The 17,963-nt window shown below is 56.6% G+C and overlaps 1 protein-coding gene across 7 annotated transcripts in view; it reads left to right on the plus strand.

Annotated features, from left to right (window-relative positions):
• The first annotated feature begins 9,565 nt into the window (after positions 1-9,565).
• DOCK1 (dedicator of cytokinesis 1) overlaps positions 9,566-17,963 on the plus strand; it is a 331,039-nt gene continuing 322,641 nt past the window's right edge. For 4 of the 7 annotated variants that reach the window (XM_080641473.1, XM_080641477.1, XM_080641478.1 and 1 more), the window contains exon 1: positions 9,586-9,719. In XM_080641473.1, coding sequence (XP_080497599.1) covers positions 9,674-9,719 — 46 coding nt within the window. In that variant the 5' untranslated portion in view covers positions 9,586-9,673. Of the gene's footprint in view, positions 9,720-17,963 lie in introns of all 7 variants that reach the window. The other 3 variants (XM_080641475.1, XM_080641476.1, XM_080641474.1) reach the window with 2 other exon arrangements.

Consider the following 17,963-nt stretch of genomic DNA (forward strand, 5'->3'; position numbering starts at 1 on the left):
TGTTTCTCTCTCAATGTTTCTAGCTCTCTCTCCCTCTCCCTTCCTCTCTGTAGAAAATCAATACAATATATTTTTTAAAATTTTTAAAAAATGAAGACTCAATTAGAAGGGACACAGTAGTGACTAGCCAAGGGTGGGCAAACTTTTTGACTCGAGGGCCACCATGGGTTCTTAAACTGGACCGGAGGGCCGGAACCAAAGCATGGATGGAGTGTTTGTGTGAACTAATATAAATTCAAAGTAAAGGAGCGGAGGGGAGAGCAAGAGAACCCTCCGCTCTTCCGGCTCCGCGGGCCAGATAGAACAGCCGAACGGGCCGGATCCGGCCCGCGGGCCGTAGTTTGCCCACGGCTGGACTAGACAAAAAGAATGCCTAAAAAGAAATAGCAGATCTAAAAAAATTAATAAAAAAGACTTGAGAAAAAGTAACCAAGATGGAAGATAGGCAAAGAAGATTAAACATTCAGATCATCGGAGTCCATTAAGAGGATAGTCAAAGCAAGGGGAGAAAAATATTAAAAAATAATGAAAGAAAAACTCCCTGAAATGAACAAAAAGATGGGAAGCTGCATGTGGAAAGAGTGCACCAGGCACCTGAACCTGCTGACCCCGAAGACTAACACCGAGGCATCGTCTAACAACTCTGCTGAGCCGAAACCGGTGTGGCTCAGTGGATAGAGCATCAGCCTGCGGACTGAAAGGTCCCAGGTTCGATTCCGGTCAAGGGCACGTACCTTGGTTGCGGGCACATCCCCAGTGGGAGGTGTGCAGGAGGCAGCTGATGGATGTTTCTCTCTCATCAATGTTTCTAACTCTCTATCCCTCTCCCTTCCTCTCTGTAAAATATCAATAAAATATATTTAATAAATAAATAAATAAATAAATAAATAAATAAATAAATAAATAAAAACTCTGCTGAGTTTACAAAAATAAGAACATGCTGTTTCACAGGCTTGGAAGGGAAATAAAAATTAGGCAATCTTTAGATTTTGTAACTGCAATGCTTGCTTCCAAAAGAAAAGGGAGCATATATTAAGAAACTCAAAGAAAGCAACTATACGCCATAAGATTTTATATCCAGCAAAACCGACTTTCAAATATAAACACACATTATTATGAACATGCAGGAAAGCAATGGGTTCCCAAGAGCCCTTCCTGAAAAATTTAATCGAAACTAAGCTTCACGCCCCCAAATGACTAGCCGGTCATCAGCCTCAGGACTGGGGGCAAGCAGCAAGCAGATTACCTGCGGGACTGAGACGAAGTGAGGGGGAAGAGGGAGGTTGTGGGAATCATGAGGGTGCTCTGTGCCAATGTGGATGGAGACAACTGCTTTTTTTTTTAATGGGGGAGGAGAGATGGTGGAAAAGTTTGCAAAAAATATTTTAAATATGATTGTGTTAGGATTAGTATTTTTATTCTGAATTTGCTGTGCACTCAACACGGGATAAACAAATGTCTGATTATAGGCCACACACACACACACACACACACACACACATACTTTTACATATTAAAATGTGTTTTATAACTGATTTTAGAGAGAAAGGTAGAGAGAGAGAGAAGCATTGATGTGAGAGAGACATATCAATTGGTTGCCTCCAGTCACATGCCCTGACCCGGGGCAGGGATCCAGCCTATAACCGAGGTACATGCACTTCACGGGGAATCAACCCACCACCCTTCAGTCCTCAGGCTGACACTCTAACCCAGGGGTGGGCAAACTTTTTGACTCGAGGGCCACAATGGGTTCTTAAACTGGACCGGAGGGCCGGAACAAAAGCATGGATGGAGTGTTTGTGTGAACTAATATAAATTCAAAGTAAAGGAGCAGAGGGGAGAGCAAGAGAACCCTCCGCTCTTTCGGCTCCGTGGGCCGGATAGAACAGCCGAACGGGCCGGATAGAACAGCCGAACGGGCCGGATCCGGCCCGTGGGCCGTAGTTTGCCCACGGCTGTAAAACCAGCTAGGACTCTCCCCCCCCCTCCCCGTCTCTCTCTCTCAATGTATCTTTATTGTTGAAAATATTACAGATGTCCCCCTTTTCACCCCCACTGACCCTCTCCACCCTGCACTCACCCGCCCCCCCACCCCCAGGCCTTCACCACACGATTGTCTGGGTCCTTAGAATCCTCTCTCTTAACCCGATACTGTTTGCCTTGAAATAATTCGCTAAGCCATATATTTGATTTCTGTATAGTTTCCTGTATTCGTGATTTATTTTCCAATAAAATGATTTTTAGAAGCAAAAACAAAGGTCTGTCCCACGAGGCCAGTATCCTTTCGGAAAGCTGGACCACACATTAGGGCGTCGTAACAGCTCCTATAAAACAGAGGCATTCTGGAAGCCGCCCTGGGAACGTGGCCCCGGCACCCGGACGCACACAGAACCGCCTACTTGCTGTTCCACAGGCTGTCAGACGTGTCCGGTCCGCGGAAGGGAGAAATTCACCCACACGCCCCTGCTCTCGGTCGAGGACTGAGTCATGGTTCTTCAACAGAACCCAGAGCTGCTTCCCTCGTATCTGCTTGAGAGGAACAGGGAGGCAGTCCGAGATGCTGTCATTTCCTTCGAAAAAGCCCCATTTGGTCACTTAAGGTCATCCATGCCGGACTGGACCTGAGCTGGGCTGGGGCTCCCGGCCTCAAACCGCTGAGTGGCTCTCAGCAGGGGTGAGCGTGGAGGGCTCCCCTTAGATGCCTGGCCTCTGTACACACTGCCCCGTGCCCTTACCAGGCTGCCAGGGAAGGACTAAAAAAAAAAAGATGGCCCTGGCCGGTGTTGCTCAGTGGGTAGAGCGTCGGCCTGCAGACTTGAAGGGTCCTGGTTAGATTCCAGGGCACATGCCTGGGTTGTGGGCTCGATCCCCAGTCGGGGGTGTGCAGGAGGCAGCCGATCCATGATTCTCTCTTGTCATTGATGCTTCTATCTCTTTCTCCCTCTCCCTTCCTCTCTGTAATCAATGAAAAACATATATATATATATTTTTTAAAAGAAACAAAATGGAGTCACTATGGTCAAGCTGACGAAACTACTTGGAGTAATGGATTTAATCTTGCTGCAGCCTGAGAACTTAATCTCCTGGACTTTTCAGTCGTGCATCCGTGCGCAGATGGACATACATCCTAGATAACCTGAAACATTTAGGCGAGGCATGCCATCGCCCAGACCACTGGACACGAAGACCGCCACCTGGGACCAATCCAGAGGCTAAGAGCGCAGGGCGGATTCTTCTCCGGAATCTGCTTCTTCCTGTAAACGCTCTCAAATTCTCGTTTTCTTAGGAACATTCCGGGTATTGCCTGGGTGTTTTCTGCAACTGCAGTTCACTGAAGATCCTTGAAGAAAACTCTGTCACTTAATTCTAGGGGAGCGTCCTGATGCATTCATGCTCGGCCAATGATTTTTCCATCACACCTTGTCTTTGAGGTCACAGAGCCAGGGAGTTAGCAAACAGCCTAAATAGCTATCTCAAATATCTCGCCCCCGCCCCGCCCCCCCAAGAAGTCAAATATCCTGCCACAGAAGCGGGGTTTGGGGAACTGCTAGCTCTCAGCTGTAGGTGTGTCCTGGGACCCGGGACCTGTGTGACGCCCGCATGCAGTGGGTGTGCCATGCACGCTTCCTGCCCCCAGCTGAGCCCCATGTGCTCTTAGACCCCATCCCAGATCCACTTCCGCATGGCCTGGGGCCCTGGTCCTTGGGCCCCAGCCAAGCAGAGACAGGGGGAATGCCTGCCTGCATCTGGCCGTGGCCCCTGCCTCGGAGGTCCCCACCCACTCAAGGGGTTGGGGTTGGCCTTGGCCAGAGGGGGAAGGAGAGGCAGGTAGCTGTGAACTCTACAGAGAGCCTTTGGGGCCTCAGTGTCCCCATCTGTGAAATGGGGCCTAACGCGTAGGTCATCCTAGCGCTTCCGTGGCACATTCCCCGTGAAGGAGCCGTTACTAAGCTGTGAGGACGCCCCGGTTCCTCCTGCTTCCCCCTTAGCTTCCTTTCCAGACGCTGCCTCCTGGAAGCCAGCTGGGCCACCCACCGTGGGGCGCCCCTCATCCAGCTCCCTTCTTTTGGGAAACGCCTGATATCTGGAGCCCCCACACCTGTTAAACTTCGCTACCATCATGCCATTAAATCCTCACGGCACCCGAGAAGTCAGGTGATTTTAACAACGAGGAAACTTAGAGCTGCCAGTTAACTTGCCCAGAGTCAGACAGCGGCCAAGGTCTTGGTCTTGGTCACGTGTCTGGCTGATTCTGTGAATGGCTACCCTGCCCCATCTGAGGCCCCTGAGGCCCAGGGGAGTGGGGGGCTGGGAACCCAGCCTCCAGGGCAAGCCTGGACCACCTCAGGCCTTGCAGCCCAGATCCAGGGCGGACTATTTCCGGAGGCGCCACCCCTGCAGGTGGCCTGGCCCTCAGCCCACTTCTGCGTGTGCTCAGCGTGGGAAGGGCTACTTGGTCTGCACTTAACCCACGGGCACATCTGCCCCTGGGCACACGCAGCACCCTCTGCTGAACAACATATTTGCTCCAAGGAGGGCGTTGACGTTTAACACCCAGGTCTGCCCTGATCCCCCTCCTGGGGAACGCTGAGCAGAGCACCTGGGAGGAGAGGCAGAGCCTGAGCTACAGGGGCGGGCGGTCCGGCTCCTGGTTCTCAGCCGGTTTTTAAACCTCAAGCCCTTCCTTTTCCCCACTCTGACCTTATTTCAGAAAAGATTTCAAACCTGCATATATGCATATAAAGTAGAGAGCTACACGAAGCACTCATACCCCCTCAGCCAAACTGGACAGCTTTAATCCATCTGTATTTTTTTCTATAGCTTTAAAGTAACGCACTGAACAGTTCATGCTAACCACTTCGGCATGCACCTCTAAAATATGGAGATGTTTTATGCAGACATAACCACAGTAATACTATTATTGCACCTAAGAAAATAAATACTAAATTTGAAAAAAAGATCTTAATGCCCCTCTTGACCTTAACATCTTCTGGAGTTGGTTTGTTAACAGGGGTACCGATCCAGCCAAGGCCCAGGCGTTGTGTTCCAGTTATATTTCTGAAGCCTTCTAAAAACCTACGCCCTTTCTCAGCTACTCATCCTTTGTCGGTAACGCTGCCTTGCTGACCATGGGCGTCCCGCGGAAGGGCCCGCCCTCCAGCTTCACGGGCTCCATTTCTTGTGGTGACATTTAGCTTGTGCCTCTGTCCCCTCCATTTCCTGTCAGCTGAGAGCTGGGTGGAAAGCCTTGATTATACGTTTTTGTGCTGCGTGGCCCCGCGCCCTGTGACCACATGCCTGTCACCCGCTATGATGCCAAGATCTGCCACTGGGTCAAAGGGCTGCGACTAGACACCTCACGGTGAGACCACGTTCCCCACCTAAGAACCAGGAGGTCATGGTTCGCTTCCGGGTCAGGGCCCATGCCCAGGTTGTGGGGCTCAATCCCCAGTAGGAGACGTGCAGGACACAGCCAATCCATGATTCTCTCTCGTCATTGACGTTTCTATCTCTCCCTCTCCCCTCCTCTCTGAAATAAATTTTTTTAAAAAAATATATTTTATTGATATTTTACAGAGAGGAAGGGAGAGGGATAGAGAGCTAGAAACATCGATGAGAGAGAAACATCGATCAGCTGCCTCCTAGGCACACCTCCCACTGGGGATGTGCCCGCAACTACGGTACATGCCCTTGACCAGAATCGAACCTGGGACCCTTGAGTCCGCAGGCCGACGCTCTATCCACTGAGCCAAACCGGTTTCGGCTGAAATAAATTTTTTTAAAAAGACGTGTTACATTAAACAAACTACAGTATGTAAAATTCCCATTCTCATCGGTGCCCCCTCCTCCAGACGACATATGCCCCATCCCCAACACGCACCGTGCCTTCTCCACCAGGCGAACATTTGCTGAATTTAACTCCCGAGTTTGCATGGTGAATAGGAATATCCTTTTCAAATGAAAAATGTCCAGACATTTGAACTGTAATGTGGATGATGCTTTTGTCATGACCCCATCTCCAGATTCTGCCCTGTCATGGGAGGGGTCGCTAGTCTCAGCTCGCGCCGAGGCTGAGGGCCGGGCCACCCACTGCTCCTGGGCAGGTCCCACCTGCAAGCCTGGCCCACACCCAAGTCCTGCACGGCGCCCGGGGGCACGGCTGAGACCTGTGGCCCACCCACGTCAGCTCAGGCGTTTACAATGCCCCTGGCTAACCCCTCGGGCTCCTGGAATCAGCAATGGAACCGGTTTCAACCTCTTGCAACCACAGGGCAAAGGTCCAGGGCCACGGACTCGGCTTAGATCCGCAGGATAAGACCACGGCAGAAACAGAGGAACCGTCTGAGAGCTGCGGGCGCCGCGGCCACAGGCACACCTTCTCAGCCAGGACTGGGCCACACACCGTGATAACGGGACCAAAGCCTCATCGGCTCAGTTAGAGATGTGCGCTCTGACCGCCTCACACAGCACACACAGCCCGCGCCCCATTTACTTGTATGTTCAGTGGGTCCGCGTCACAGGAAGGAAAGAGGGAACCGTTCTGGGAAATGTGAACGGGAGCGTCTCACGGAACCTGGACGGAGGGTCAGATGCGCAGCTGGAGTCTGACCTGCGGTCCTCAGGAGCGCCCCTCGTTTATACGTAGGAATACCAGGCCCCGGGGGCCTGGAAGTAGAAGAATGGCCCGGAGCCTAGGGCAGGGCCACGCAGCTTTGGTGGCGAGGCCAGGCCTCTGGGAGGGCGGGCAGGACGTCCCCACATTCCCCAGGGTCCCCACCGCGGGGCTGTAACTGCAGAACCAGCTCCGAAGGGTCCCGTCCTCTCTCTCTCTCTCTCTCTTTTTTTTTTAAATATATTTTATTGATTTTTTACAGAGAGGAAGGGAGAGGGACAGAGAGTTAGAAACATCAATGAGAGAGAAACATCGATCAGCTTCCTCCTGCACACCTCCCACTGGGGATGTGCCCACAACCAAGGTACGTGCCCTTGACCGGAATCGAACCTGGGACCCTTCAGTCCGCAGGCTGACGCTCTATCCACTGAGCCAAACCGGTTTCAGCGCAGTCCTCTCTCTAAGGAGATACTGAGCTGCTCTTCAGAGGCCCTGCTGGGAGCATAAAGCATGCGCAGAGGCGCGAACTTTGACCTCCAGTGCCCTGGAACCAAAGTGTGTCTCTCCCCCGCCGCCCCTTGCCTCCCAGAACCAAAGGGTCGGGACAGAAGCGCAACTTGCACCCCAGAATCTTTCAGAAGGGAGCGCCCCTGGTCTGGGGTACCTGGCCAAGTTTCAAGTTCCTACAATTAAAACTTGCCTGCTAGCGCTTCTCACACACACCTGTTCCCCGGAACCCCTTAAACCTGCTTGAACCCTGGATCCCAGAGGCAGATTTGAGCGGTGCCTCCTGGTAGCCAACTTGGCACTAATTAAATCGCTCTTTCTTTTCTCAAAAACGACGTCACACTATCGGCTGCCAGGCCCGCCTGCGGGTAACATAGCCACGCAAGCAGAATTGAACTTGGGCATGAAAGAGGAGGTGAGCATAGTCAAGGTTTGTGTTCCAGGCTGAATTCCGAGCAGGACCTGGAAGGCCCTTCCAGCGCAGGCTGGTTCGGTGCCCCTTCCCATTGTTGCCTACGCGTTCGCTGTGCGGGCCTTTCAGTTCCTTGAAGGCGTGTGCTCCTCCCACCCCAGGGCCTTTGCACAGGCTGGTCCCTCAGCTGGTTTCTGCTTATCCTTAAAGCCCGGCTCACATCGCTTCCTCGGGGAAGCCGCCCTGACCTCGAGTAGTCATTGTCTCAGAGCACCCCCCTCCACCTGCAGGGCACCCTCACAGTTGCTTGGCCCTCAAGGGGTCAGAGTCACCAGGCCCTGGTTCGGGGCCTGAGCCTCTGAGGTTTCCAGTTCCCACAGAAGGCTCTGAGTGCGTGTGACTGGAGCCCAGGTTCCTTCCTCTGTGGGTGCAAGTTCCTTATCAGAAAGGCGGGTCTGTAACAGGCTAGGAGTCTGTGGCTGACTCACCACCACTCTCAGGTCATAGGTTACCCAGGACATGGGCACGCTCTGCAGCAGAATGGTGGCCCACTCGCCCTCCCCAGCTCCCCACCCAGGACTGCCCCTACTCCATCCTCCTTCCCTCCCGTCCTCCAATCCTCGAAGGCTTCTAGGCCTCCTCCATTGTCACTGGTTCTTGGGGGCACGAGACAGTCGGTTAATATTCCATGGCACCAAATTTACTCCATTGAATGGGCTGCCTTCACTCGGAGGCCATCTTCTCTAACGGCTCTATTCCTTTTTGAAATTATGGTAAAAAGAAATAGGTGTGTGTGTGAGTGTGTTCTAAGTCAGTGGTCGGCAAACTCATTAGTCAACAGATCCAAATATCAACAGTACAACGATTGACATTTCTTTGGAGAGCCACATTTTTTAAACTTAAACTTCTTCTAACGCCACTTCTTCAAAATAGACTCGTCCAGGCCGTGGTCTTTGTGGAAGAGCCACACTCAAGGGGCCAAAGAGCAGCCTGTGGCTTGCGAGCCGCGGTTTGCCGACCACTGTTCTAAGTGTTTCCTTGAGGAAATCTGAAGCCCCGACTCTTACTGGTGTGAGAACCGTGCAAGTCTGAGAGCTGACCTACAGGGCGAAGACCAGGTTCCGAGCCTGCCCGCCCTGGGCCTGGCCCCAAGCCCCTTGCCCAGCCAGCACCTCCTCCTCCTCCTCCCTCTCTCCCACCTTCCCCAGCCTCAGAGTTCTACAAACCCAAAGAGGCTGAGGCCTCAGGCCCCCCCCCCCCCCCCCCCCCCCCCCCCCCCCCCCCCCCCCCCCCGCCGCCTCCCTCCTGGCCTCTGTGGGGAACTGTTCACACTCCCTGCAAGGCACTCTGCCCAGCGTGGAGCCCACCTGCCCAGGTGTCCTGCCCAACCCCTGGGAGCAACCTGTTTGCCTGTTGCTACCTGAGTCATGGCCCCCCACCCCTGGCCTGGCTGGTTTGGTGCTCCTGGCACACCCAGGCATGGGTAGGTGCTCAGTGAGTGTCTGTCAAATGAATGAATGAACCACGTGTTCTGGAAGGCTCCTCCCAGGGGACCTCCCAGGTGTGCTCTGCTCCGGGACTCTCCATGGAGGCGGGACCTGAATTAGTGGCATTACATCACGGGGCTCCCCTCCAACCCCGGGCCCAGCAAACCACATACATGCTTCTAGAATTCCCCCGCCGCCTCCCCGTGGGCTTGCCTCTCCTTCACTGTGGGGCATCCAGTCCCCAAAGGATTCACTGAATCAAGGAACCGACACCAATACGAAAAAGGCGACGCCCCTGCGGGGGCTGGCGTGCTCCTTTGGGGGTGTCCGTGGGCCCTGAATGTGGAGGACAGGGTGGGGGGCGCGCGGTGACAGAGCCGGTGCCCAGGGCGGGAGGCGGTGGCTCTGAGGCCGCGGGTCGGGGGCGCGGGCGGCCTGGTCCGGCGAGGGCGGCGCGCAGCCTGGGGCCGTCCCGCCTCCCGCCGGCGCTCCCGGCCTTTCCCATCCGGCCCGCGATGCTCCGCCCGCCCCGTCCCACATGACGCCGCCTCCGCCACAAACTTTTTCCTCCCCATCCTGCCGCCCGACAGGAATGGAAAATGGCCGCCTAGGCGCCGAGTTTCCTGCCCGAGCAGCGGCGGCGGCGGGGGCGCCATGACGCGCTGGGTGCCCACCAAGCGCGAGGAGAAGTACGGCGTCGGTGAGCAGCGCCCGCGCTTTGCTCGCCTCCCGGGCAGGCGCGGGACTCGGGGCGCGGGGCGGGCGGGCGCGGGGGCCCGTGGCCGCGGCCGGAAAGGGCGCCTGGAGCGAGCGTGTGCGCCCCTCTGCCCCGGCCCGCGCGCGCCGGGTCGCCGGGCTCTGCCCACTCGGACCCTGCGCGGCGCTGTCCCCGCGAGAGCGTGGGCGGGCCGGGCGGAGGACACGCGGGGCGGGGGATGTTATGTCACTTCCCGGGGGTCCCCTCCGACCGCCGGTGCTCGGGCAGGCGCCCCCGTGACCGAGCCTTCCAGCCGCGGGGTCGCCCCCAACTCGGGGTCCCGCTCCGCCCGCAGGGCGCTGGGCCCGGCTGGAGCCCGCGTCATTGTTCGCCGCGCCTTCCTGCGTTGGGGTGAAGTTGTGTGCAGGGTCTGGGGCGCCCGGGGAACACTTTCAAGGTGCCGTGATCCGCGCGGAGACTGCGCTCTCCCCCCGGCGGGAAGTGGCGCGCGCCCCCGGGCGGCCCATCGCGCTGCTGCCCGGCCCCGGCCGCGCGGGACCCTGCAGACCCGCGGCCGAGCGCGCCCGTGTCAGCCTGCGTCCGCGGGGCCGGGACTGGGAGGGCGGGACTGTGCCGGCGGCGCCACTGCTCTTTGTCACTTCCTGGGGAGAGTAGGGGGAGTTGGCTGCAAGTTTATGTCTCGGACCCCAGCGCGCATTCCAGGGAGCCTGGCTTTCCTTGGGGGCCAAACAAACTCGCGCCCCCTGTGCGCAGGGCGGTCCTTCCCAGGGGACTGGGGGGCGGAGGGGGCTGGGTTCCTGCCATCTCTGACTTGTCCTCCAGGCCTCCACTCCGGGGTGGCTGCCCCCTGGTCTCAGTATCTTTCCTGCCGGGTTTGGGTCTCACTCTCCTCCTTCCTGTTAGGCAGCCCCGAGAACTCTGACCTCTGGCCTCTGCCCTTGGCTTGTCCTCCCCTCCGGCTCTAGGCGGTGTCCTCCTCGGGTTCCCTGGCCTCCATCTCGGAGCCTTTACAGGCCAGCCCCTACCCCAGGAGTGTCTGGCCCAGGTCCACTGCTGGTCCCTTCCTTCTGACCCTCTGACCTTAGGAAGCCTCCAGGGCTCTCCTTTCCGTGACCCCATTGCTCATCTCTGCTCAGTGTCTGGGACTTGCAATGGAGCCCCTTGGACAGTGGCCTGGGGGCAGGCCTGGGTCACACCAGCTGTTCCACACCTGGAGCCGGGGGCCACCTTGCTTCAGGACATGATGGCTGAGCCCCTCCCACGCCTGTTGTAGAGATGGGGACACGGAGGCTCTAGACTCGTGCGTGGAGCCAGCGGCAGCGTGCGCGTCCTGGCCCGGAGCTGAGCCAGTAAGCAGCACCTCGGGCACCTCCCGTGGGTTCAGTCTGGGCACCTCCTGATAGAAATGTCCCTATGAGTCTGCATGGGAAGAGGGAGGCTTGGGACGGAGACTCTGCCTGCCATGGATGGCTAGGGGAGGCTGCGGTGAGCCTGCTGGGGTGATGTGTGAGGAGAGAGCTGCGCACAAACCCACTGGGAGCAGCACCCACAGATGGAGGAGGAGCTGGGGCCCTGGGGCTGGGGACAGGCAGGAGGCAGGGAGGGGCAGGGAGGGGGCACAGTTGGTCCTCAGTCCTGTGCTGGGAACTGCGCCACTCCCGTGGCACTGAGGCTCACCCACACTCACTCCTGTGTGAGAGATGGCTACATTCTGGGTTTGAACCTGGCCTTGACCCTGGCTAGAGTCAGGCAGGCCCCTGGGTGCTCCTCAGCCAGGAGCTGGGGGAGGGCTTCTCTTTGGGGCACCACACTTTCAGACCCTTCATCCCTTCGTTGGCACGCAGGTGGGTGATGCCAGGGTGGATGCTGTAGGTGTCAACACCTGTGAGTAGCTTGACTCTCGTGTCCCTAGAAGACCAAAGGAAGGGTTTGCAGGTGGAGGGGACAGGATCTCCATGCTGGGGGAGGCGGTTGTGGGTGACAACAGAGTTGTGTCCCGCTGCATCAAGTCTCACACCTTCCGGAAGCTTCCTTACCGTTCACTGGTGGCTTCTAACGTTGCCGCTTTGGCTAACGCTTTGGTTTTAAGAATACGCTGTGTTGGAAAGTCGCCAAAGAAAAGGATCCTGGATGGTTTTTCCGGGCGGTTCTGGTTCTAGGGAGGGTGTGAATGGCTGTCAGGGGGAGGAGTGGCTGTTCTGCTTGGTTGCACCAGGAGGAGAGGAGGGCTCACCTGCGTGGAAGCCAGCAAAACTCTGCCCCGTCTCTGAAGGAGACTAGAGGCCCCTGTCGGGGGCCCCAGGCCTGGGGCTCCGATTCTGTGCTGAGCGCAGGGAGGAGGGTGGATGCGCACATGTTGGGAGCTGGGGCTGGGAGGCCCCCTCTGGTTCTCCTGGAGGCGCTGAGGGACGGGGGTAAGCCCTGATGGGGGATTCTGGCCCACCAGCTCACTGGCTGCTGCAGCCTGAGGGAAAATTACTGGCCACCTCCCTTACCAACCGCAGCCCTGCTGCGTGCCCCTCCGGGGCCTGGTGAGCCTGAGCGTGGGCCTCGCTTCCACCCGGGCCACTGGCTTGGCGGATGAGTGAATCACAAGGGGAAAGAAAATGATAAAACTCCATCTCATTTGGAAACATGAATCACAGCTCATTGTTTGCGAGGGCTCGGACTCTGTGAGAAGCATTGTCTGTAGACGAGACACTTGAGCTCTTTATTTTGTAAAATCGGGAAAGGAGTGAATAGCTGGCCCGTGGCTTCCGCAGGAAATGCTGGTCCCTCCTCCCCGCCCCCGCACCCCCCAATCATTCCAGTGGGGGTTCCCCAGGAGACTTACCAGTCTTTGACTTTGGAGGGTCAGTTTAGGGATCTGGCTTATGAACAGAGGCATGCACTTGGACCTAGCTGTGGCTGGGCCAGATGAACTTTTCCATCACCCTCCCCTCCCCCAGGTAGGCAGGGCCTTGTGTCCCAACACCAATGTAAGGATGCTCGTATGGATCCTGGGACTGGGTAGGACTTTGCAGCCTGTTCTCCAGTCACCCCTGAGCCTGGCGTGTGGGGCGGCACCCTCCGGATGTCCGAGCCCTAATCCCCAGAACCTGTGAACGTGGGTGACACGGCAGGGGCACTTTGCAGATGACGGAGGTTATGTACCTGAGACGTGGAGCTGATCCTGCAGGAGACACGGGCCCCATAAGCAGGGGACACCTCTACCTGGTCACGGAAGAGGGATCCAGAAGAAAGATGGACACGTGTCCCAGAGATGCTGAGCCTGGCTCAGGGAGTAGTTGCTGGCCCTGAGAGTTAGGGGCTCCCTTGCAAGGACCAGAGAGAGGCCCCTGGGAGCTAAGGCGACCCCCAGCTGATAGCCAGCAAGGAAGCAGGAGCTCAGTGCTCCAATCGCAGCTGGGTTCTTCCTGGAGACAGATGCGCCCCAGAGCCGCCCAGCCTGCGGACACCTGCGGACCCGGGCCCCGGTGTCTGTGGGAGAGCTGAGTGGTGTGGGCGGATGTGAGCGGCTCAGGCGTGGTCGTTTGCCATGGCAGCCATGGGAAAGGGCCGGGTGCGTGGAGAGCAGCGTGGCCAGGAGTGGCTTCATCACGAGGCAGATGGACCCGCCGTGCGCCCAGTCCACTCGGGCCCCTCCACGCAGAGCTGTGCACCCGGCACCCCGACACCGTACCTCCCGGCTCTTAAGTGACCCTAGAGCAGGTGGCTTATGCCTTCTTAGCTTCGGTTTCCTCATCGGGAAGGGGAGCGAAGCCCGTGGAAACCGGCGAGGATTCCTGCAGATGAAGCCGGCAAGGCACGGAGCCGTTTCTGAGATAAGCACGGAGCGTCGAGTTATTAATTTTGTATTTACTAAGGCACAGCTTGGAAGTGTGGTGACAGGTGATTTCCTGCTTGGATTTCCACCCCGAGTGCTGGAAGAGCCTCTGGTCAGAAGTTGACTTCTTAGTGGTGTGTGTTGCCCCGGTGTGGGGGGGAAGTGACATTTGCCAGGTGTTGGGGAGGGCGATTCGGTGTATTTGGATTAGCTCTGAGTGAAGGAAAGTGCTGGGAATCGTGTGACCCCAGTACATCGGGGATGTGGGAGCCGCCGGGAGAGCTCTTTTGTCATCCAGAGCAGCAAGCGCGCTGCTGCTTCGGGGAGGAAAATTAGATTGGATCGTCGGTAAATAGAAGCACAGACATTTTCGTGTGCTGGAGTTGCAGGAAAAACCAAATTGGGGCATATTATATTTCTACAAACCGGATTTTACTTTGGAAACATAATAAAAAATTTAAAATTTATTGTGCCAGTGTTTGCCTAGCCAGCGTGGGCAAACTACGGCCCGCGGGCCGGATCCGGCCCGTTCGGCTGTTCTATCCGGCCCACGGAGCCGAAAGAGCGGAGGGTTCTCTTGCTCTCCCCTCCGCTCCTTTACTTTGAATTTATATTAGTTCACACAAACACTCCATCCATGCTTTTGTTCCGGCCCTCCGGTCCAGTTTAAGAACCCATTGTGGCCCTCGAGTCGAAAAGTTTGCCCACCCCTGGTAGACAGTGGTCGGCAAACCGCGGCTCGCGAGCCATATGTGGCTCTTTGGCCCCTTGAGTGTGGCTCTTCCACAAAAGACCACGGCCTGGGCAAGTCTATTTTGAAGAAGTGGCGTTAGAAGAAGTTTAAGTTTAAAACATTTGGCTCTCAAAAGAAATTTCCATCGTTGTACTGTTGGTATTTGGCTCTGTTGACTAATGAGTTTGCCGACCGCTGGCCTAGAACATCAGACATCTTATCGGGATTGTCTTAGTGTGGGACTAGTTCTTTTTCTTATTTTCTGCTCACCCCTGAGGATGCAGGTGTGAAAGCATGGAGAGAGAGCAGGGCAGTTGGCGAGTCCTTTGCCGGGTACATCAGACACTGCCAGGGTGTCAGTACCCAGCACGTGGCATGCCCTTCCTCCCTCCCTCCCTCCCTCCCTCCCTCCCTCCCTCCCTCCCTCCCTCCCTCCCTCCCTTCCTCCCTCCCTCCCTTCCTTCCTCTCCCTCTCTTTTATTTCACTGTTTATTTTCAGGTAATTGTAGTTGTAGGAAATAATACCAAGGCCCCATGTACCCATCACCCGTGTCCCCCAAGGTTGTGTCTTGCAAATGGAGTTCACTGTCGGAGCCAGGATGTTGACATGGATACAGTCAAGACACAGAGCATCTCCGTCACCCGAGGACCCCTCCCGCTGTCCCTGTGGAGCCACACCCACTCCCTCCCACAGAACCCCTGGCAAACACTCATGCTTCTCCATTTCTGTAACTTGTCATTTCAGCAGTGTCCCATGAGCAGGCCCACGCGGTAGGTAACCTTTTTACGTTGCCTTCTTTTTATCCCCAACCGGCACTAGGCTCTGGATTTTCAACAGCCTGTAGCACGCATGGATACTGTGTTCCTTTTCGTTCATGAGTGGCCTGTGGTGTGGCAGGACCCCTCCCGCCCCCCCCCCCTCCCCCCGAAGGACAGCGAGTTTGGCGAGAACTCGTAAAGCTGCTGCCGACGTTCACGTACAGGATCTTGTGTGAACTAAGCCTCCCTCTGCTGGGCTCCACGCCCAGGAGAGCAAATGCCGCGTCCTATGGTCGTGGCGTGCCTAGCTGTTGAAGGAACTGCCGGACTTCTGCGGAGTGGCTCTGTCGTTCCGCATTCCCAGCAGCCACGTACCTGTCGCCGCGGCAGCGTTTGGGCGTCCCTGTGGCCTGTCTCGGCTAGCTCGAGCGGCGTGCGGCGCTGTCCCTGTGGCTTGGATTTGCAGCCCGTCCTCGAAGGGCATCTTGGCGTCGTCTGGGAGGTGGCCCCTCGGGCAGGTGCCTGTGCCGTGGGGCCAGGGAAGGCTGCTGGTGGAGGTGGTGCTGGCGGGAGGGGCAGCGGGGTCAGGCCCACCGAGCTGTGACGTTGTCCACTTTGTTCACGGAAGGGCCCTGAGTCCATGAAGAGAAGATCATGGCGTGGCGGCTGGTGCAGCGGGGGAGAGGGGCCTGCTTTCCAGGCGAGCCGGGGACTTTTATTTATTTATTTATTATTATTATTTTTTAATGTATTTTATTGATTTTACAGAGAGAGGAAGGGAGAGAGAGAGAGAATTAGAACCATCGATGAGAGAGAAACATCCATCAGCTGCCTCCTGCATACCTCCTACTGGGGATGTGCCCGCAACCAAGGTACATGCCCTCGACCGGAACCGAACCTGGGACCTTTCAGTCCACAGGCCGACGCTCTATCCACTGAGCCACACCGGTTAGGGCGAGCCCGGGACTTTTAGACGTGCTCGGTCCTAGAAGGTCTTCAGAGAGTTCAGCCAGGAGGGGGCGCCCAGCCAGCTGTAGGAGTTCGAGTGTTAGCCCTGACTTAGTGGGCACTTCTCATTCCTGGGACCTGGGCACGTTTGAACCTCGCCAGCTCTAGTTTCCACCTGTCCTGGAGGGGGTGCTAATGAGGCACCTGGCTCAGAGGCCAGGCTGATGGGCGGGGCTGATGTTCCTATAGGCCAGCGGTCGGCAAACTCATTGGTCAACAGAGCCCAATACCAACAGCACAACGATGGAAATTTCTTTTCAGAGCCACATTTTTTAAACTTAAACTTCTTCTAACGCCACTTCTTCAGGATAGACTCGCCCAGGCCGTGGTATTTTGTGGAAGAGCCACACTCAAGGGGCCAAAGAGCCGCGTGTGGCTCGCGAGCCGCGGTTTGCCGACCACTGCAGTGTAGGCAGTTTGGGAGCTTTGTTATGCAGAGACCAGTGGAATGTTTCCTACGTTTGCTTTTGTTAATGTGGTGGGCGGCCCTTCAGACCCAGGTGCGGAGTATGGGTGTTCTTTCGCTGCCTCACGGACCATGGCCTGGGGGCCTGAGCAGGGGAATTCTTTCTCCTCACACCTGGAGGCTGGGAATCCGAGACCCAGGTGTTGGCAGGGCGGGTGTCCCAGGAGGCCTCTCTCCTGGACTTGTGGTGGGCTGTTCCACGTGGTTGTCTGCGGTGGGCTGTTCTCACGTGGTTGTCTGCTGTTCTCACGCGGTTGTCTGTGGTGGGCTGTTCTCACGCGGATGTCTGCGGTGGGCTGTTCTCACGCGGTTGTCTGCGGTGGGCTGTTCTCACGCGGATGTCTGCGGTGGGCTGTTCTCACGCGGTTGTCTGCGGTGGGCTGTTCTCACGCGGTTGTCTGCGGTGGGCTGTTCTCACGTGGTTGTCTGCGGTGGGCTGTTCTCACGTGGTTGTCTGCTGTTCTCACGTGGTTGTCTGCGGTGGGCTGTTCTCACGCGGATGTCTGCGGTGGGCTGTTCTCACGCGGATGTCTGCGGTGGGCTGTTCTCACGCGGTTGTCTGCAGTGGGCTGTTCTCGTGTGGTTGTCTGCGGTGGGCTGTTCTCACGTGGTTGTCTGCTGTTCTCACGTGGTTGTCTGCGGTGGGCTGTTCTCACGCGGATGTCTGCGGTGGGCTGTTCTCACGCGGTTGTCTGCGGTGGGCTGTTCTCGTGTGGTTGTCTGCGGTGGGCTGTTCTCACGTGGTTGTCTGCTGTTCTCATGTGGTTGTCTGCGGTGGGCTGTTCTCACGTGGATGTCTGCGGTGGGCTGTTCTCACGCAGATGTCTGCGGTGGGCTGTTCTCACGTGGTTGTCTGCGGTGGGCTGTTCTCACGTGGTTGTCTGCTGTTCTCACGTGGTTGTCTGCGGTGGGCTGTTCTCACGCGGATGTCTGCGGTGGGCTGTTCTCACATCCTTGTCTGCGGTGGGATGTTCTTACGCGGTTGTCTGCGGTGGGCTGTTCTCACATCCTTGTCTGTGGTGGGCTGTTCTCATGTTCTCACGTGGTTGTCTGCAATGGGCTGTTCCACGTGGTTGTCTGCGGTGGGCTGTTCTCACGCGGTTGTCTGCGGTGGGCTGTTCTTACGTGGTTGTCTGCGGTGGGCTGTTCTCACGTGGTTGTTCCTCTGGGTGTGTCTGTCCTAATCGCTTCTTGTAAGGACCTCAGTCCTATTGGATCAGGGCCCACGCTATGAATCCATTTCCCTTTAACCTCATACAAAACAGAAGAGCTGTGTTTTAATTGGGCATTCAGTTCAAGTGGCAGAATTATGGGAAAACAGAATTAGGATGAAATGTCGAACATGGTCACAGGGAAATGGGGCCATTCTCCAGACACCCCCAAAGCTATGTCATTGTCAAGGAGATTCACTCCGAGCCCCACGGCACAGTGAGT

Source organism: Plecotus auritus, assembly GCF_963455305.1.
Source record: "Plecotus auritus genome assembly, chromosome: 9".
Classification (NCBI taxonomy): Eukaryota; Metazoa; Chordata; class Mammalia; order Chiroptera; family Vespertilionidae; genus Plecotus; species Plecotus auritus.